The sequence below is a fragment of the Peromyscus leucopus genome, chromosome 2 (genome assembly GCF_004664715.2).
Source record: "Peromyscus leucopus breed LL Stock chromosome 2, UCI_PerLeu_2.1, whole genome shotgun sequence".
NCBI classification, from domain to species: domain Eukaryota; kingdom Metazoa; phylum Chordata; class Mammalia; order Rodentia; family Cricetidae; genus Peromyscus; species Peromyscus leucopus.
In genome coordinates this window covers 54,977,430-54,999,332 of record NC_051064.1, presented here as the reverse complement: position 1 = coordinate 54,999,332, position 21,903 = coordinate 54,977,430, and the positions used below count along the sequence as shown (strand labels likewise).

At 44.7% G+C, this 21,903-nt stretch overlaps 1 protein-coding gene and 1 pseudogene across 2 annotated transcripts in view; both read left to right on the top strand.

The window, feature by feature from the left end:
- Positions 1-463: 463 nt before the first annotated feature.
- The window catches only part of Gne (glucosamine (UDP-N-acetyl)-2-epimerase/N-acetylmannosamine kinase), a 56,215-nt gene continuing 34,775 nt past the window's right edge, over positions 464-21,903 (top strand). The window contains exon 1 of one of the 2 annotated variants that reach the window (XM_037202562.1): positions 464-574. In XM_037202562.1, coding sequence (XP_037058457.1) covers positions 524-574 — 51 coding nt within the window. In that variant the 5' untranslated portion in view covers positions 464-523. Of the gene's footprint in view, positions 575-21,084; positions 21,379-21,903 lie in introns of those variants that run through there. The other variant, XM_028894741.2, reaches the window with a different exon arrangement.
- On the top strand, positions 3,453-3,581 carry LOC114710592 (annotated as a pseudogene).

The window sequence follows — 21,903 nt, the reverse complement described above, 5'->3', positions numbered from 1 at the left end:
TTGTAAGCTGAAGCCTAGTTTCTATCCTAACAGAGCTGAGATGAAAGTGATTTGCTTTTCCTTCAGTCTAAGAAGCCAAAGGTTCTAAACAGAGAGGTTTGTGGCTGTTAAGGAATCCTAGTAAGTCTCTAATCTCTTAACTGCTTTGTTCAGAGTAACGCGTCCACGGGTGTTCTGAATGTGCCTGCGTGAAAACCGTGTGAAAAGGACAATAGAAATTTTCATTATAGGTATCCGACACTTTTTTTTTTAATTGGAAATAAAATCACCGAGTTGAGTCAACATATCACGAACAGGGAAGTGGCGCTCAGGTTCCTGCTCTCCTCCTGCTTCAAACTCACTGTCCAGGAACACAGGAAGAGTTCAGGGCCACACCCTCCGCCCCTTTTCAAAGAGGCAGAGCTTAAGGGTTAGTCTGGACCGCAGGTGCTTACTAATGACCACTCCGTGCCAGCTAGACCAGGAGGACAGACAGTTGCTCAGCGATTCCAACCACATCTCGGGGACACAGCCGTGCCACAGGATGGAGACACACAGGCGTCTCCACAGGGAACTGTGCTACCTAGGACCTCATGTGAGTAAGGCAGGGCCCCTCCAGCACTGTGGCTTCACGGTCAGACACCAAGGCCATCTAAAGGAGGAAGGGGGAAGCTTTGGTTTTAAATCTGTCACATCTATTCATGTTTAAACGTCTTTGCCCTGCTCACTCTGGCTTGTGACTATGGTCACTCACTGTACAGTTCTCGTTTGTCTCTGCCGTCATCCTGGCACGCACGGTCTCTGCATTTCCAAACAGAAAGGCAAAAACAAACTCTTCTATTATTACTTATTTATTTTTACATCCTGACCTCAGTTTCCCCTTCCTCCTCTCCTCCTAGTCTCTCCCCCACCTCCCCTCTGCACCCCCATCTGCTCCACTTCTGAAAAATAAATTTTTTCCTCTCGATTCCTGTTGCTTTTACCAGATTAAAAAAAGTTTTGCTTTTACTCTTTGAATTTCTTGCTTCATAAATACTGTTCCTTTCCAAAAGGTACAGTGTTTGGTGTAACTTATTTTTTGGGTTTTGAAACATGACACCTAGACCCACCTTAATTGATACCCCAAACCAGAGTCATTGAATGACCATATGGGGGGGGCATGCTTTCTCTGAGTTAATTAGTATCTAAGCTAAAATAAAAAGAAATTTCCATGCTTATCAATATTTAGGTACAGCACACAGCATGTTACATTAGAATGTATATTTCAGCTCAATTTTGACTGCAGCATATGAGCAGCTACATGCTCTAGGGCACCGTCAGATTTAAATGGACGGTTAAGTGCGAAACTCACCTACAGTTAAGGAACTGTTAGAAGGACTTGTCAGGGAAGGAATGAGAAGCAGAGGCAGGAGGAAGGAAGGGAGTGTGTGTGTGAGGCGGGGTGAATTTGGCCAAACTCCAAGACGACTGGAAAGAAATCGTCTTTATGACGCCCATTACTCTGTCTTATGAATATGTGCCAGTAGTTTTTTTTTTTTTTTTTTTTTCCCCAAAGGAAAGAAATCAGAAACAAGTTTTTAAAAAGAACTTTTTGGGCTGGAGGGGCTCATTAGCTAGTCACAAAAAAAAAAAAAAAAAAAAAAAAAAAAAATGGTGGTCATTCATTCCAGTAGTTTAGGTGGGTGGTGTAGTGGTGGGCCAAGCTGCCCTCCTTTACGGTCTACAGCTAGCTGGGCCACCAAGGCACTGAGGGCTGGTTTCAGTTTGCCTTCAATGAAAAGTATTATTTTTATTGTTTAGCAGTTAAATTCAAGTTTAGACTTTTTGAGCTTCTGGCTAACACGAAGTTGACCCTCCTCCCCGCCCCCCATGCCTTCAGTGAGATCTAGTATGCACCGGTTGTCTGTAATTACAAGGGTGAGAGTCATTCTAAGTCACCACTCTGCCTATTTTTAAGTGTCTTAAGAGTTTATGGCTTGCAGAGCATGAGAGAGGAAGGACAGCGAGGCGGCAATATGTCTCTCAGGTTACTGGATAGACTAGAATGCCATTCACTGTGGTCGAGGAGAACACCCAGGTTCATGAGGACAAAGAAGTCTGGATTTGGGCTAGTTTGACTGGAGGTGTCAGGGACACATGAAGCTGTCCTTTAAACAGCTGGTTAGTGGGCCTGGTGTCGGAAGCCTCAGCTAGGTTTTCAGATTTGGAATCACTTTAAATGATGGCTAAGACACTCCAGCAAACGCGATCAAGCATGAATATTAAAATGACATGTCGGGCTGGAGAGATGGCTCAGCCGTTAAAGACTAGGCTCACAACCAAAAATATAAAATGACATGTGAAAAAGACTAGATCATAATCTTGGGTGCCAGCTTTTTACACAGGGCTTCCGGGCAGTGCACTGGCCAGAGAGGTTAGAGACAGATGGGAAGTAGGTGTCCCATGAGCCCAGGAAGTGGAACGTTTTCCAGAATGAGAAAGACACGTGTATTGTGTATATACATGCAATTCCTGGCACTCAGAAGGTGGAGGCAGGAGGATTGGAATTTAAGTTGTCCTTGACTCCATAGTGAGTTCCAGGCAAGTATGGCACTCTGTCTCAAAAAGAAAAATAGAAAAAAAAGTAGTTTAGGAGACCTTAATGTAAAGAAAATGTTATGTGAAGAGCCACTGGAGGGGAACAGGGGCTTGGGCTGTGTGGACAGAGAGAGTGAGTTAGAAAAAGGGGACATGTCCACAAAAGCACACTCATGTCCAGGACAAAGCGTCACAGAGAGAGGTGCGGTTTCTACAGAACTTTCTAGTTCATTAAATTCAATTTCATAATGTTTGAGTCAGACAGTCAAAACATGTATCAAACAAACATCAACAGTAGTCAGCCTTTGGTCTCCATGAGGTGGGGTGGGGGAGTTGGCTCTAGGATGCCTCAAGGCTTTCAAAAATTTGTGGATCGTCAAGCCCCTTATAAAAAATGAGGGTATTAGGCCGGGCAGCAGTGGTGCACGCCTTTAATCCTAGCACTGGGTAGGCAGAGTCTGGCAGATCTCTGTGAGTTCGAGGCCAGCCTGGTCTACAGAGGGAGATCCAGGACAGGCACCAAAACGATACAGAGAAACCTTGTCTCAAAAAACCAAAAAAAAAAAAAAAAAAAAAAAAAAGAGGGTATTTTCACATAGTGATGACCTTCACACATCACCCTGTATAGTTAAATCTCCTCTAAATCACATACAATACTAGTACAATGGAAACACTATGCAATTTTTATGCTGTATTATTTAACAAATAATGACAAGGAAAGAAGCCCATGCATTCTAGTACAAACACATTTTCCCTCAAATTTGATAACTCTTAAAATATGGATGTGGAACTTGCAAGTACAGAAGGCAATTTTGTAAAAAGAATTGACACTAGTCAACTCTTAGGAACGCTAACTAGGAGTCAGGGCAGAGAAAGGGGGATGGTGAAAACTCTGGATCCTTACCTGGCAGTAGAGATGCCATGATCACCAAGGTGGCTTTCCCGGGACAACGTTTATCCATTGCACTCTATATGTGCTGATTCCTGAGATTTCCCCAAATGTGGGCAACTCAACTGGAAATAACAATGTCAACACAAACAAGAGAAAACAAAACCAGAAAGATAGTTAGGTGGTGCCTTGGGCTAAAAGTGAGCAGTATATTAAAACAAATAAACAAACAAAACAAAACAGATATTAGGTAGTGGAATTAATCATGCCCATGACAAATCTGTATTTCTAACCCATGCTTTCCTCTAGATCCTTAACTTAATGAAAATCCCTAAGGGTCTCCAGACTCAGCAAACCCAAACCGAGAGCACCCACCTTCCCATCCAGCGCTCATCCCCAAGTCTGTCTCTCTCCGGGTTCAATACCAGCATTGCCAAATCACTCACATATTGGAATAGGAACACTGGCCACTCACCGCCATCCCTCACTCTCATTTTTACCATCCAGTTCTAGTCATTCTTCTTCTACAGTCTTCTGATTCCATTGTCAGAATTCACTCTCTCTCTCCTCTCCTCTTCCCTCTCCACTCACTCTTCTCTCTTTTGAGGCAGGATCTCACTATGTAGCCCATGCTGTCCTGGAACCCAGGACAATCTTCCCACTTCAGGTCCAAGTGTGTGCCACCACATCCAGCAGGATTCTATTTCTTAATTCCTGCTACCATCACTTGGAAATATTATTTTCCTATAGTCGCTCCTCTTCCCAATCCATCACTCAATTCAAAATACAGAGAATACCCAACTTCATTAAAGGATCCTATGCACGGCCCTTGCTGACAAGGCCTTGTTCTGAGCCACATCTCTAGCTACTTCCTGCCTCCACACATCTACTTATAACAACACTGAATTTCTCCTTGCTCCTCAGCTCACTACTATTTTTCATACTTGATCACTCTAAAGATCAGGCAATAAAGAGGGCTGTGGAGCTAGCTAGACGGCTCAGTGGATAAAATGCTCACTGTGCAGGCCTGACCACTGGAGCTTGGTCCTCAAGTCCTACCCAGAAGAAGAGAACCAACTCCCCAAAACTGTCCTCTGACTTCCACATGAGTGTCATAGCAATGCATGAGTGTGCAAATACATATGCACACACCGTGATAATGGTTTTTATTTTTTTAGAAAGGAATATTTAAGCCTAACTGATGGAGGATGACCAAGGAGGCTGATTAAAGAGTGATTTGGGCCATAGAGAAAAACCAGAGATATCCAGGACCACTGTTAGATGTCTCAGTTTTTATTGAATAGGTACCGATTTAGGGAACTATCAGAGAGAAGCATATAGGACTAACTTCAAAGAATTTGGGATCTGATTAGAGAACTAGGTCAGAGATAAGGAAGTAGTTAGTATGACTGGTTTTCACAGAATACCAACTGTGATGTTTAATATCACAGTTATAAATATATCCATTTTAAAGCACTGGATAGTTAATAAATATGAAATGGGTACTCAAGCCAAATGCTGCAGAAATCCAGCAGAGGTAGGATTATCTTTGGATAGAGAGTTCAGATTAAGTTTCAGAACAAATAGGACTGGAAATTCAAGTCAGGCACAAGAAGGAAAGACAGGGCTCGGTCTTGCAAGCGTTCAGCACAAACATGGGAATCAAAGAAGGAAGCGTGCAAGGCAGAGAAACCCAGTCTGGGATGCAGCTCGGTTGGTGGGGTGCTTGTCCAGCATTCACAACGCCCTGTGCTCTATCTCCAGCACTACATCAGCCTGAGCATGGTGCAGTAGCCCTGGGGAGGTGAGGCAGGGGGATTAAAAATTCAAAGTTGTCCTCTGTTATAGAGTGAGTGATGAGGCTAGCCTGGTGCACATGAGATCCTGGAGAGAGGAAGTGGAGGAGAGGAGAGGTGAGAGAGAAAGAAAAAAGAGAAGAGAAAAATGAGGAAAGGAGGGAAATGGGCTTAAAGTCGCTGGGTACTGAGTTCGAGGTGGGGGAATGCCTCGATGGCAACTGTACATGTGGACCCAGACTGGGAAGGCTGCTGCTGGAGTGTGTATCCAAGGTCGTGTCTACATGGAAGTCATGATGGAAAGCTTAAGAACAAAAGAAGTTCTGAAGACTAGTACATAGAGGACCATGGAGGGCAGGAGCACTCTCATGGCCGTGTTCACATTCAGAGACAGGGCAAGATGTAGAGAAGAAAAAGAAGTGATCTGAAACATAAAATTGGTGTTATTATCCCAGTAGGGGCATGGAAGACACAGAACAGAGACAGTGAGGCCTTATGTTCATGCCAAGGCTTTAGAGATGTTAATTATATGTATTTGGATATGCCTTAAACATTGATGCAGCCTTGTTTTGTTTGAGATGGAGTCTTAAGACATAGCCCAGGCTCCTCCAAGAATGAGCCAATAAACCCCGTTTTTACACAGACATTAAACAGCCCACTTGGACCACCAGGTCTGGTATCACATTCCTGTAATGTCAGCGTTCGAGGACCAAGGTGCAAGGACAGCAAGTTTGATGGCAGTTTGGGCTACAGAGTTGAGGCTAACCTGGACTACACGGCAAGATCCCGTGGGGCCTTTCCTTCATCCTAGCTGCACGCTTACTAACAAATATGACTCGGATGCTCCAGGAGCACAGCTGAGCAACATGTTCCTATGCAACAAACATGGGTTGTTCCTCGCCAGGAGTTAAGGACCAGTACCACGTTTATTTCCTTAGCCTCTGTTGGGAAATCATGAAGTTTCTCCCGAAGCTTGTTAACGTTGAGTGCTGTTGACTGTGGCTAAGTACCAGGAAGTTCAACAGAACAAACTTGTATAATTTTCAGTGAGACATTATTTTAGAGAACCATTATGTTGACTCAACTTTATATTGTAGAGTCAAAGTTAAAAGCAAACTAGATTTTCCCCCCACACTTTCCCAGGAAGTGCCGATTTCTAAACTTTTATTAGCAAGGATGGCTGGGTGTTTCTCTAACTGCATTTTAAAATCCCAATGAAAGGACAATATTCCATAGAGGCAAACACAACAACATTGTGTTTACTTACATGTCTCTTCTGTCATGGGAACATTAGCATAGAGTCAGCTCGCCATCATGGAACTCTGAAGAGCATGATGACAAGTGGCCTCAGCGATGAAGAATCATTAAGAGGCTCTGAAATATGAGTTTCAGCAAGGCTCCCCTTGCAGTTATGAATACCTTAACCAGGCTTTTTGCCAGCCTGTCTTTTAATCTCATACTAAAGTTGATATTTCAGTGTGTTTCTGAATCGTGTGTGTGTGTGTGTGTGTGTGTGTGTGTGTGTGTGTGTGTGTTTGTGTATTCATGTGTGTGAGTGCATATGTATATGCAGGCCCACTTGCACATTGTGCACAGCTGTGTAGAGGTCAGAGGTCACCCTCAGGTGTCATTCCTCGAGTTCCGTTCACGTTGTTCTGTTTTGTTTTGAGGCAGTCTCTCACTGACCTGGAACTCCCCGGAGTAGGCTAAGTGGTGGTTAGACAATGTAATCTTAATCCTTATGGTTTTTCCTGGGGTAATGCAGCTGTATAAGGCCACTTAGCGCAATAGGAGCCGTTCTCCGTTCTGAATGCTACAGGAACCTTTCAAGAGTAAGCACCCCAACACCAATGGGAGTGGAAGACAGGCGGTGTCACTGGTGGGCCGAAGCCAGGCCAGCTCCTGAAGGCCCCCGTGCTGGGGCCAGTATGTGTTCTCATTTTACACCCTGACACCACAGTCGGAGGTGAGGCAGCAAGATTAGTCAGGTTGTTCAGAGAACAGCGTGTTGTTTCAGCTACTCCTTTGCGCCATTCTGTTCCAGGTAGCAAGCGAAGTCATGCTTGGCAAGAGGCTGTACAAGCAGTGTTTTAAGTGGTTCACTAAATATACCAACAAGTCAGTGTGTGATAATTGATCCTTTCTACCTTCTTCTACTTCATGAGGAGATTATAAACAATAGCGTGTACAGCAGGCTTTACCCTAGACACTCTAGACAACCTGTTAATCCAAAGTATCATGAGTGAGATCAACTAAATGAAGGTTGTTAACTACATATGAATATTCAGATGCACACGGTAACTGGTTACTCAGGGGTTTTGTTGGTTTGTTTGTTTTGCTTTTGCAACAGGGACTCACTCCGTAGTCCAAGATACTCTTCAGCTCCCTGGAGTCCGGGCTGGCCTCTGGAGGGCTGGGGTGCCAGACAGGCCTAATTCACCATGTGCAGCTGGTTACCCATTTTTCCACCCCTTGACTATCCTCTTCATGACTCAAAGCAGAGACGGGGGATATACCACCACCCCACCTCTCTCCTGGCCCTGTCCAGACAGCACAGCACACGCAGGGCCTCTTTCCAGTCACACTCTTACTCAGACGCAGTTGTTTTGACAGAGTTCTCCAGGCAGCCAGCATCATGAGTTGGAGCTGGGGACCAAAATGATGAATCTGGGGCTTCTCCCTGACTTTCAGCTCTGTTGTGTCTTCTGATTGCATGACTTCAAGAAACAGGCATTTGAAGAGGAAGAGTTATTGTAATGATAAAACATTGGCATCAGGCTCCAGAAGGTGGCACAGTGGTAGAGCGCTAGCATGCATACAAACAAACAAACAAACAAACAAACAAACAAAACAGAAAACAGGGAAGGAAAATGAACCCAGCTTCCAAATCCACTGACAGCGAGAAGCTGTTCAGGGTCCTACACAAGCCAGGCCCTGGACTCCCCTCATGCTCACCTGTCCTGCTTCCTATGTAGCATCTGTGTCTGTGACTTTAATATGCCCCCCTTTCCCACTCATGTCCAGCTAGCCAGTCCCTGTCTGCTGCTGTCTAAACGCTGCCGAGAGCTAGTGCAGACCACCCAGCCGTTACTGACGTGTTTGCTAAGCACAGCCTTGTTGCTAGGTCTTCAGGGATAACGGACAGGCACCTTCTGAGTAGGCACTGAGGATGTGTTCTTTCTTTAGCTTCACGGCGGCTTCCATATCAGGAAAACGCAAAATCAGCACTTGATTTACCTGTTTGTTCACATCTCAGTAATATACACCACACACACACACACACACACACACACACACACACACACACACACACACATGAATACTGTGTATATGGAGGGAGAGGGAGGAAGGAGAGAGTGCACTAGCTTTGTGGGCTGAGGAGATAGCTCAGCTGGTAAGTGCTAGCTACCTGATGCTTACATTAAAGAAGCTAAGTCTGTGGTGGAGAGAGGGGAGAGCAGGAGAAGGGGGATGGTTTGTGTGCTGTGAAGAGAGGCGGAACTGGATAGGCGCTGTTAGTGAGGGACAGCCTGAGGTGAGAGGCCTGTGCCGCCATCTGAGGACATAGTTATGCCCAGGCTCAGACTGCTGCTGAGGGCTCCGTCTGTGACCCTACCACAGCCAGGGTCTGCGTTGATGTCGATGGCTGGAGTTACTACTAAAGACCATTCAGAAGTCCGTGGTCTGTGCTGTGGCCTGAAGCCATGTGGATGTCTGTAGGCTGTGCGGCTGCAGGTGGCCATATTGATGTGGTGACCTACGCTGCCTCCTGAGAGCATGTTCATGTCCGGGCCCAAGCTGCTGCTGAGGGCCACATCTGGATCTGCGGCCCTGCTGCAGCTGGGGGTCTGTGTTGATGTCGATGGCCAGTGTGACGGCCCAAAGCCATGCTTATGTCCACAGTCTGTACCGCTACCTAAAGCCCTGCCCCCCTGGAGTGCAGAGGCAGAGGTGTGGGTGAGGGAGAGCTGGCCCTCTCCCTTGTCTGGACAGCACAGGATGAGCTGGCCCCAGTGGCCTGGACACAGAGGAGCTGGTGGGCTGATCAACTCAGCTGGTACCCAGGCCCAGATCCAGGGCCTTGAGTTGGCCCATCCAGCATCTACCCCATCTGTGAACTGCCGGAGCAGGAGCCAGGATCTCCATGACTCCGGGAAACAGCAGGATATCTGGGAGAAGTTTCTGTGAGGGTCCAGTATTGATGGGGTGGCAGAAGCCATGAACCAGACCAATGACTCATTGTCATGAACATTTGCAAGTAAAGCTGTTTGGGAAAAAGGGGGCGCCGAGTGACACAACACAGCTTCCAATACCACTACGACAAACGGACATATGATGGAGAGGCGGGCAAGGTAGAGGAACAGAATGGTAAATGCACATCGGAACTGGAGACTCAACAGCTGTGATGGGTGTGAGAGAAGGCTGTGGTGTGGCTGGAGTTTTCCTGTGTCCCACCTGGCCCATGGTCAGGACAAATCTCTCTCACCTGCCAGTCCTGCAGCCACTTGGACCCAAGTAAACACACTTGAGGCTTGTATTAATTAAAACTGCTCAGCCGTTAGCTCAGGCCTACCACTGACTAGCTCTTACATTTAAACTAACTCATAATTCTTATTTATGTTTAGTCACATGGCTTGGTACCTTTTCTCAGTTCTGCCTTCACATCTTGCTTCCTCTGTGTCTAGCTAATGACTCCTGACTCAGTTTTCCTGTTCCCCAGAATTCTCTTCTCTGCTTATCCCACCTATACTATACTTCCTGTCTGGCTACTGGCCAATCAGCACTTTATTTATCAACTAAATCAGAGCAACACACAGTCACAGAATACAGAGTGATGTCCACAGCACTATGGTTGATAGACCACATGCCCAGAGAGGCCAGCAAGACTTGTTTTTCAAGTTTTAATTTTTTTCCTGATTTTCTTTTGGGGGGAGGTTACATGGGTGGATGGTGGATATGGAAGGACTGGGAGATGAGTGGATTGGGGTGTATGATGTAAAATTCCCAGTGAATCAATAAAAAATTGTGATAGGTAAATAAATAAATGAAAATTCAATACCATCGCCCTTACTGCTAAGTTCCATGGCACAAGCCTATCATTGCAGTGCTGGGAGGTAGAGATGGGTGAACCTCTGGGGATTGCTGACTAGCCAACCTGACTTAATCAGTGAGCTGTGGACCAACGAGAGACCCTGTCTCCAAAACAAACAATCAAAGATGAACATTCCTAGGAATAATACCCAGGGTTGACCTCTGGCCTGCAAATGCTTGCACACACATGCAAGAGCTTTGCCAAGCTGATCTCACCCCCCTGACACCTCTTGCATAATGCTAGGCATTGAGCCCAGGCAACTACTGTGACACTAAGATAAACCTCCAACTGCCTTTTCCCCCCTTAAGTTCCTTTTATTATTATTATTTTTTTATAATGAGGACCAAGTCTCATGTATTTCAGATCTGAGGATGACCTTGAACTTCTGAACCTTCTGACTTGACCTGTTGAATTACAGGCAGGCACTGTCAAGTTTTATATGATACCAAAGATTGAACCCAGGGTTTCATGCATGCCAGATAAGCACGCTGCCAACCGAGCGACATTCTCAGTAGTAGTGCCTCACATAGTCCAAGGTGACCCCCAACTCACTATGTGGCCAAGTTTCTGGGCTTCTGTCTGTTTATGTACAAAAGAAGTCTGCAGGGCATCGCGACATGTGCCTTTAAGCCCAGCACTCGGGAGGCAGAGGCAGGTGCATCCCTATGAGTTTGAGGCCAGCCTGGTCTACAGAGTGAGTTCCAGGATAGTCAGAACAGTAGAGAAACCCTGTCTCAAAAGCCAAAACAATAAATAATTTAAATAGGAACACTAAGACGAACACATGGAGGTTGTTATGAGCCCTGGACATAGATAACAAGCAGTTACTACTACAATGGGTAGAATACAGAGCAGGGGAGTACTTTATAATAATTAAATCACCAAGTAAAAGAACAAAAGAAATCCATGGTAAGAAACCTTGCCAAAATGCCAGCTAAGTACCTGTCAGGGATCCCATAGAAATGGCTGGCCTTCTATGAGAAGGCTTGATATTCTTCACTGTTTGTGTTCTGATGTTTTCACTTATGCCGCAGCTGATGAGTCGGCTGTAGAAAGATCTTATATATCATAAACTGCATGTTCTTAGATTAGAGTCGGATGAAAGCAAACAAATGGTAGACTTGGGAAGACTTTGGATATGCCAGTTCATACCGTTGACTAGAAAAGCGGCTGAAGCCCTGAAGTGCAGTTTCGTCTGCACAGAGAAAAACGATCTGCAATCACCGAGAGACAACACCGTGGAAGGTTCTTGTGTGGCTCTGAAATCCCAAAATTCAAAAGATTAGGTCACTTCACATAATGTTAAATGACTCTACAAACACCTAACTAATTGCCTACCTATAGAAATATAAGATTTTTGACATTGGTTAAGTACAAACAAACAAGCCCCCCCCCAAAAAAAAAACTTACAAGTTTTTTTGTACTTAAGTATGTACAGAGTCTAAAAATGCATTTTTTTTTTCAGAGCTGGGATTGAACCTAGCTCCTCACACATGCTAGGCAAGCCCTCCACCACTGAGCTACATCCATAGCCTGTGATTTTAAAAGTGTGTTTACATTTACATTATCCCCCTGCATACAGCCTTTTTTCTTCTTCTTTTCCCTTTCTCTTTCTTTTTTTAAAGACAGGGTCTCATGTAACCCCGTTGGCTTCAAATTCATTATGTAGCTAAGGATAACCTTGAACTGACCCTTCTGCCTCTACCTCCCATGTGTTGGTATTACAGGTATAAATCATACCTTGCTCTAAATACATTATTAATATTAATATCATGGAAACATGTTTCTGTGTATCATACATACAAAAAGTGCATTCATATTAAATACATGAATGTTAAGTACATGCATATTAAGTGTGCAATTTGAAGTTGTACAAAGCTAAACATTATGCCAGTAGCATCTGGATTTCATGATAAATAAAATAAACATTAAACATTATTTTATTCTTTTCTCATACATTACATCCTGACTGAAGTTTTCCCTCCCCCAACCCCTCCCAGCACTCCCTCCTCCCCTCTCCCCCAGATCCACTTCTTCTCCATTTCCCTTAAAAACCAAAAAAAGAAAGAAAAGAGCAGGCCTCCAGGGATATCAATCAAACATGGCATAACAAGTTACAAGAAAACTAGGCACAAACCGTCATAGAAAGGCTGGGCAAGGCAACCCAGTAGGAGAAAAAGGGTCCCAAGAGCAGGCAAAAGAGTCAGAGACACCTGCCACTCCCACTGTTAGGAGACACAAGAACACCAAGCTAGACAACCACAATGTATATGCAGAGGACCTAGCTCTGACAGGGTCCTTGATTATCACTTCAGTCTGTAAGCCCTTATGAGCTCTGCTTAGTTGATTCTGTGGGCCAGGTTCTGGTGGTGTCCTCGACCCCTCTGGTTCCTACAGTCCTTTCTCCCCTCTTCTGCAGGGTTTCTCTGTCTCTGCCTAGTGTTTGTCTGTGGGTCTCTGCATCTGCCCCGATCAGTTGCTGGATGACACCTCTCTGATTACAGTTGGGCCAGGCACAGATCTATGAGTATAGCAGAATATCATTAGGAATCATTTCATAGACCTTTTTTTTTTTTGACAGTTATATTTAATTTTATCCTGGGTCTCTGGACTGTCCAGCCTCTGATTCCTGGCCATCCAGGCAGTATCAGGCATGGGCTCCCTCTCATGGCATGGACTTCAAATTGGACCAGTCATTGGTCGGCCACCCCAACAAATTCTCCACCACCAGTACCCCAACACATCTTGCAGGCAGGACAGATTGTAGGTCAAAGGTTTTGTGGCTGGATTGATGTCCCAGTCCCACTGCTGGAAGCCTTGCCTGGTTATAGAAGATGGCTTGTTCAGGCTCTGTACCCCCCACCCCCATTACTAGGAGTCTTCACTAGAGGCACTGTAGATTCCAGGGACTTTACACTGTACTAGGTTTCCACATCCCACTAAATGCCCCCCAATTTCAGTCATCTCTCCCAGTACTCTCTCCCTCCATCCCTCTATGTCCTTCCTGTTCCCATTCACACCCACTCCCACTCCACCTGAAAAATCTATTCTATTTCCCCTTCCCAGGGAGAGCCATATGTCCTACCTTGAACCCTTTTTGTTACTTAGCTTCTCTGGGTCTGTGGATTGTATATGATTATCCTTTACTTTACAGCTAATATCCACTTATAAGTGAGTACATACCATGTGTGTCTTTCTGGGTCTTGGTTACCTCACTCAGAATTTTTTTTCTAGTTCCATCCATTTGCCTGCAAATTTCATGATGTCATTGTTTTTAACAGCTGAGTAATAATACTCCATTGTGTATATGTACCACATTTTCTTTATACATTCTTTGTTTGGAGACATCTAGTTGTTTCTAGTTTCTGATTATTACGAATCAAGCTGCTATGAACATAGTTGAGCAAGTGTCTTTGTGATAGGATGGAATGTCCTTTGGGTATATGCCCAGGAGTGGTAGCTGGATCTTGAAGTAGATTGATTCCCAATTTTCTGAGAAATTACCGTATTGATTTACAAAGTGGCTGTACATTGCCGGTGGTGGTGGCGCATGCCTTTAATCCCAGCACTCGGGAGGCAGAGGCAGGCGGATCTCTGTGAGTTCGAGGCCAGCCTGGACTACCAAGTGAGTTCCAGGAAAGGCGCAAAGCTACACAGAGAAACCCTGTCTCGAAAAACCAAAAAAAAAAAAAAAAAAAAAACAAAAAAAAAAAAAAAAAAAAAAAAACCAAAACAAAAAAACAAAGTGGCTGTACAAGTTTGCACTCCTACTAGCAATGGAGGAGTGTTCCCCTTGCTCCACATCCTCACCAGAATGATCTGTCACTTGTGGTTTTGATCTTAGCCATTATGACGGTAAGAAGGAATCTCATAGTTGTTTTGACTTGCATTTCCCTGATGGCTAAGGATGTTGAACATTTCTTTAAGTGTTTCTCAGCTATTTGAGATTCATCTGATAATTCTCTGTTTAGTTCTGTACACATTTTGTTTGGATTATTTGATTTGTTGATGTCTAGTTTCTTGAGTTCTTTATATGTTTTGTATATTAGCCCTCTGTCAGATGTGGAGTTAGAGAAAATCTTTTCCCATCTGTAAGCTGCATTTTTGCCCCATTGATAGTGTTCTTTGCCTTATAAAAGCTTTTCAGTTTCATGAGGTCTCATTTATTATTATTGATCTTAGTGCCTTTACTATCAGTGTTCTGTTCAGGAAGTGGTCCTCTCGCCAATGTGTTCAAGGCTATTCTCCACTTCCTCTTCTGTTAGTTCCAGTGTCTCTGGTTTTATGTTGAGGTCTTTGATCTACTTGGACTTGAGTTTTGTGCAAGGTGATATGGATCTACTTGCATTCTACATGCAGACATCCAGTTAGACCAGTACCATTTGTTGAAGATGATTTCTTTTTTCTATTGTGTATTTTTGGTTTCTTTATCAAAACCAGGTGTCCATGGGTGTGTGTGGATTTATGTCTGGGTCTTCTATTCAATTCCACTGATCAACCTGTTTTTATGCTAATACCATGCTGCTTTTATTACTATAGCTTTGTAGTATGGTCTGAAATCTGGGATGGTGATAACTTGGGAAGTTCTTTTATTGTACAGGATTGTTTTAGCTATCTTGGGTTTTTTATTTTTCCATGTGAAGTTGACTATTGTCCTTTCAATGTCTGTAAAGAATTGTGTTGGAATTTTGATAAGGATTGCATTGAATCTGTAGGTTGCTTTTGGTAGAATGGCTGTTTTTACTATGTTAATCCCAACAATCCATGAACATAGGTGATCTTTCCATCTTCTCATACTCTCTTCAATTTCTTTCTTCAAAGACTTGAAGTTTTTGTCATACAGGTCTTTCACTTACTTGGTTAGAGTTATTCCAAGATATTTTATATTATTTGTAGCTATGGTGAAGGGTGTTGTTTCCCTGATTTCTTTCTCAGCCCATTTGTCATTTGTGTATAGGAGGGCTACTGATTTTTTTTTGTTTGTTTTAGTTTATCTTGTATCCTGCCGCTTCACTAAAGGTGTGTATCGGCTGTAGGAGTTCCCTGTTAGAATTTTTGGGGTCACTTATGTATACTATCATATCATCTGCAAAAAATGATATGTTGACTTCTTCCTTCTCAGTATGTATCCTCTTGATCTCCTTCAGTTGTATTATTGCTCTAGCTAAGACTTCAAGTACTATATTAAATAGATAGGAAGAGAGTAGACAACCTTGTCTTGTTCTTGATTTTAGTGGAATTGCTTTGAGTTTCTCTCCATTTAATTTAATGTTGGCTATCAGCTTGCTGTAAATTGCCTTTATTATGTTTAGGTATGTCCCTTTTATGCCTAATCTCCAAGACTTTTATCATGAAGGGGCATTTAATTTTGTCAAAGGTCTTTTCATCATCAAATGAGATGATCATGTGTTTTTTTTTTTTCTCTCAGTTTGTATGGTGGATCACATTTATTGGTGAAATTATTAAGGCCACTCCGCATAGTTAAAGGGAGGTTTATTTAATGGTGTAACTTACAAATGAAGGTATAGGTAGGTCGCAGGGTCTGGGAAGACCCTAGCGCAGTCCGGAGGTGTTCTCAGGAGAACTCTGCTCAGTCAACCTCCAGCGTCCAGGGTCTGGGAACCAAGAGAGGGCGGTGCATCTGGATCTCGGGTCTTCAGGGCCCTCTCTTGGCCCTGCCTTGTAGGCGTGATAGTTGCGGAAGCCTCAATGGGGGTTGGAACTTCCAGACCAAAGCTGGAATGGCTACCCACTACATCTCCCCCCTTTTGTCTAAATAAGAAGGTTCTAACTTAATACAAGACTATATACAAAGGAATGGTTATCAAATATTGTCCAGGAGTAATGAGAGATAATGACCTAGATAAGATGGAACTACAATCAATGTGAACAATATCAAGCAAGAAACACATACTAAAATCCAGAGAAGTCTAGAGTGTAGGTAAATGGTATGTTACAAAGATCATTCCAAAAGGTGTCCTATCCCAAAGAACCTGAATCTAATACTTAATATGTTCTATCTAAGATATTATATATACATACTGAGTTGTAACTATAACTGCTAGTATTCAATCCCATCAAAGACCTGAGAAGGAATATAATGGTACCTGAGAAATGGTAGATGGATGCAAGCAACTTTCAGGAATGTTGCAAGAGTAGACAGAAACAGCCGGCAGCCTGGACAGTCACCTAATGTTTCTCAGCATTGTTGGTACATTCAAATTGGCTACAGGCCTAGAGTATCTGACAGACCATTTTCAGAAACAGGAATTCTGAAAGACCATCTTACCCTGTCTTGGCAGGGTACAGTGGTTGCTTTCCTTGTGTCCCGCTTGTCCAGAAAGGACAGCATTCATACTGTCAGCATTCGAGGCAAGGGCAGTTCTTTGCCCAGTAGGCCATTTTGTGCCAAGAAGACAAACTTCCAAATGGAAATGTCTTAGAAGCCCAACATTCTCTTGGGATCAAATTAGTGCTGCCAGGAGCAATTGTGTCTCATGTCAACAGAATTCTAAGTTATTTAAATGCCATATTCTCTAGGTCTAGGAAGTGTTTGAAGATTACCTGTCCATCTGACCTATGTATCTGTAAATCTGGATAACCTAATAATGTAACTATAGAGATGACAAGCATAGGTGACTATAAATCTATAAGTCTTATCTACCGAAATAACCTAAGGACTAAGGCTAAATGTAAACAAGGTAAGCAGTCTATAAGAAAATGTATGGTAAAGAACGATGACTTCAAAATTGTGACAATACACAAGATATTTATAACAGAGGTAGGAATATATAGACTGATTTTCATATGTTGAACAATTCCTGTATCTCTAGGATGAAGCCTACTTGATGGGGATGGATGATCTTTTTGATGTGTTCTTGGATTTGGTTTGCAAGCATTTTATTGAGTATTTTTGCATCTGTTTATGAGGGAAACTGACCTGCAATTCTTTTTCTTTGTTGAGTCTTTGTGTGGTTTGTGTATCAGTGTGACTGTGGTCTCATAAAATAAATTTTGCCAATGTTCTTTTTGTTTCTAATTTGTGAAATGATTTGAGGAGTATTGGCATTAGCTTTTCTTTGAAAGTCTGGTAGAATTCTGAGCTAAAACCATATGGCCCTGGGTAGTTGTTTTTTTTTTTTTAAATTGGGAGACTTTTAATAAAGTCTATTTCCTTAAGGGTTATATGTCTGTTTAAACTGTTTATCTGATCTTGATTTAACATTGGTCAGTGGTATCTATTGAGAAAAGTATTTATTTCTTTGTTGTTGTTGGTTTTTCGAGACAGGGTTTCTCTGTGCAGTTTTTTTTTTAATTTTATTTTACAATATCATTCAGTTCTACATATCAGCCACGGGTTCCCCTATTCTCCCCCTCCCACCTCCTCCCTTACCCCCAGCTCACCCCCATTCCCACCTCCCCGAGGACTGTGATCAACCTGGTAGACTCAGTCCAGGGAGGTCCAGTCCCTTCCTCCCAGACTGAGCCAAGTGTCCCTGCATAAGCACCAGGTTTCAGACAGCCAACTCATGCAATGAGCACAGGACTTGTCACACTGCCTATTGCTCCCGATCTTGATTCAACCAATCAACTGTCACACCTATTCAGAGGGCCTGATCCAGATCTATTTCTTTTAGATTTTCCAATTTTGTGGAATACAGGTTTTTAACGTGTGACCTGATGATTTTTTGAATTTCCTCAGTATCTGTTGTTATGCCCCCTTTTGTTTCTGATTTTCATTTCTAGATTTCATGATAAATAAAAATAAGCATTAAACATTATTTATTTTTAAAATTTTTATTACATTTAATTTATGTGTGTGCACATGTCACAGTGTACACATGGAGTTTGGAGAACAACCCTTGGGCGTGGATTTTATCTTTCCACCACCGTGTGGGGCCTGAGAATCAGACTTAGGCCGCAGGCTTGGTGGCGAGTGCCATTATTTACCTGCTGAACTGTCTTACCTGTCAAGCACTATTTTGTTGTTTGTTTTATAAGGCAGTGTCTTTCTCTATATCCCAGATTGACATCAAACTCATGGCAATCATCCTGCCTCAGCTTCCCAAGTGCTAAGATTACAGTATGGGCCACCATGCCCAGCTAAACATTATTTTTGAAGTTAGTTTGTTTTAACTTTCTACACTGGCTATGTAGTGATGTGGCATGTAATTTTAAAAGCCAGATGCCTCTCTTGAACATCTTCCATGATTTCCAATATGACTCATGGCAGGCAACATAATGGCTCCTGTGAAATGTCTTATCCCTTCTTTGGAGACAGAATTTGCAGATGTGATTAAGTATTTTATGCCAGGAAGCTAACCTTGGACCACTGGGGAGCCTCAACTTTACTGTTCTAAGAGTCTCTTTAAGTGAAAGGAAAGCAGAAGAGTCGTAGGCAGGGAAAGCCTTTCTGTGAGTGCTGACAAGGCAAGGAATGTTGTCACTCTCCACAAGGAAAGGCAAATGAATTCTCTGTTTCAGCCTCCCAAAGGCAGGTACCCTGTTACCACCTGGATTTCAGTCCCCGGAAGTCTGTGCTAACTCTTGACCTTCAGAAGCCTAAGCTAAGGAATGCACATTGTTGTCAGGCACTAAACTGTAGCACTTTGTTTCAGCAATGGTAGGAACTAGTAAGCCATTTTTTTGTCTGGAGGATTCTGAATTTATGTCCAGATTCATATCTCTTATTAGCTACTTGGTAGCTGCCTGTGACTCTCGGATATATCATACTCCAAATGAAAGCTTTTATATTTTCTTCCCAAACCTGCTCATCATCCTAGCCTTTGTCACCCTATTGAGTGCCACCAGCATCCAACCAATTACTAAAATTAGAAACCTGGAAGTCATTCTTTACTAATTTCTTATAATTAATCAATCATAAGTTTCATCAGTCTTATAGCCAAATAAATTATTTATCTATCTACTTCAGTCCAGTTTCACTGGCACCAATTCTTGATTCTCAGCTAGTCCATTCTCCACCAAGCAGCCCAAGTGATATTTGGAAAAGACGTGATCTGAAGTGTGTTAGAAACATGAATGGCAGCTTGGTTAATCCTACAGAGTAGGATTAGTCCTACAAACACAGGATTACTCTGACCTCAGGAAGGAAGGTACATGATGGCACCTTTGTACAAAACCACTAACCGTACTTTTCAGGATGATGTGACCTGTGCTGGATCCAACATGGATCCAACAATAAATATCATGCAAACCAGAGCTTCATCCTTAACTGAAGCAGATTACAAGATGCAAAAGTTCGATGCGGTTTGCCATTAGCTTTATAGCAAGAAACCCCAAGGATTGCTAGATTGTTTAAATGGTGCCACTTAGTCAGGCTGGTGGATCAAGCCTCTAATCACAGCATCTAGAAGTTGAGTCGGGAGGACTGTTGTGAATTTAAGACCATTCTGGACCACACAGTGAATCCCCTGCCAGCTTCAGCTAGCTGGGTACAGTGTCAGATCCTGTGTCCAAAAACTAAAAAATAGCTTTAAATGTTTCACTTGTGATGATTTTTTCTTGTTTGAGACATGGAAGCAGGTATGTTGCTCAGACTACTGTCTGGCTCCTCATTCTCCTGCACAAGGTGTGGCCAATTAATTCCACCATGTCAGGAGGAACGGTTGCCTGTAACTCCAGTCCCAGTGTATCTGATCCCCTCTTCTGGACTCCATGGGCACCTGCACTCTAATGTGCACATACCCCAAATACACACTAAAAATAAAATAAAATCTTAAAACAAACAAACAAAAAAGCCAGCACTTCATCAGGAGCTAGCTGCACAGGTCCCTCTTCCCCTTCCTGGGTCTCGGAGTTGCCACCAGTCTGGCAGAGACATCTGTGTCCCTCAATCTATCAGACTATTTAAACAATGGAGCCAAACTGGAATTTCCCCAAGAATTTCATGCTGGGAGAAGGACAAGGCTGAATCCTGGTGCTGGAAACAGACTTCACACGGGACACTTTACTGGGGAGATTGGAATCCAGACAACGATGGACAGACAGGACTACAGCGTGGCCTGGACCGCTTAGATGTGCACATCTCCCCAACTCTCTGTATTTTAACCTCAATTTAGGGCTTCCAAAACGAGGGGGGAGTGGGGAGCGTATCTTTGGATCTCTTTGTTCCTCTTTCCAATATGGCCACATTGAATTAATTTTTTTGTGCTATTGATTCGGCTGTTCTCGGCTTATGGAAGATGGGTGCCTGAACCTGGCTTCTCGGGGCACAAGCAAGGACGCCCAGATTCGGTACCAGAATTGCCTAGTTCCCTGGAGTGGTCGGAGACGCATAGTTGACTGTTCGGCTCAGCTAGTATGTCTTCTCCCTCGGCACCCCACCAGAGCCTCCTGGCAGGCTTGGCAAGTCTGAATTCCAGAGACCACTCTGGAAATAGGAATACAGAGCATTGCCTTGGTGCCTGGGCCATGAGATGACTCCCAGCTTGAGTGCGAGGCTGAAACAAGCATCTCGTGGGAAAACTCGGGCTTCACTGTGGGCTTCGCCAGAGGAGAGGACACCCCCCAGGCGAGACCTGGGATCGGCAACCCGGGTGGACGCCACTGCCGGAGCTGACACGACAGCGGAAGGCGCTCTCTGCAACCGCCCGGGGCGACCAGAAAGACGCCGAGGAGGGGGCGGGGCCGTGGCCGGGCGGGGCGATCGACCGTTCGGCGCTCCGCGGGAATGGGGGCGCAGGGGGACGTCGGCCGGCGCCGCGGCCCGGTGGAGCGCCGAGTCATCGAGCGTCGCGCGCGTCGCGGAAGCCCGGGGCTGCGCTCGTCCGGGCCGGCTAGAGGAGCGCGGAGTGCTGAGGTGGCGCCCGAGGGAACGAGCCCGGCGAGGGCCACGAGTCAGTCGGTGACTCACGGAGCTTCGCGCCGCTCTCCGACACCTCCCGCTGCGGCTGTGGGCCTCGCACCACCGTGTGCCCCGGGTCTGCGTGGCAGGGCGCCTCTGCCGCCGGGTGCGGGGCTCCGACGTGGGATCCCGGAGCTGTCAGGCTCAGCGTGCGGGTGAATGGGCCCCGGCGCGTGCAGAGGTAGGCCTGGCCAGGCTCCGGCCCGTCCCCGCGGGCAGCGGGCAGCGGGCAGCGGGCAGCGGGCAGCGGGCAGCGGGCAGCGGGCAGCGGGCAGCGCAGCAGCCCTGGGTCCCGGGGTGGAGGCGCGAGAGAGCTGCTGGGCCGCCGCTGCCCCGGGTGGAGAGGGTTTGCTCTGGGAAACGAGCTCGGAGACCCGCCCAACACTGACCATCTGGCCTCTTGGCCTCCTTGGGAATTTAGTAGGCGTCTGGATCCATCCCTGAACAAGCTTGTAAAATCGTCCGAGCACAGGGCTAGGCTTTGCTCCTCAGATAGGAGGGGTGTGGCGGGGGTACAGTTTAACCGTAAAGATAATGGTTTAGCCCAACTGTCGGGGCTCTGGAAGGAATGCCACACTGAATTACAGCGGGGCCGCGGGGTTCTGAGAACTCTGCAGCCCATTTTATTGCGGCGAGTTCCATCTGCTCTGCAGGAAAGGAAGGTGTGTGTCAAGTTCTTCAGAAAGGCTTGCGTTCGTAGATGTTT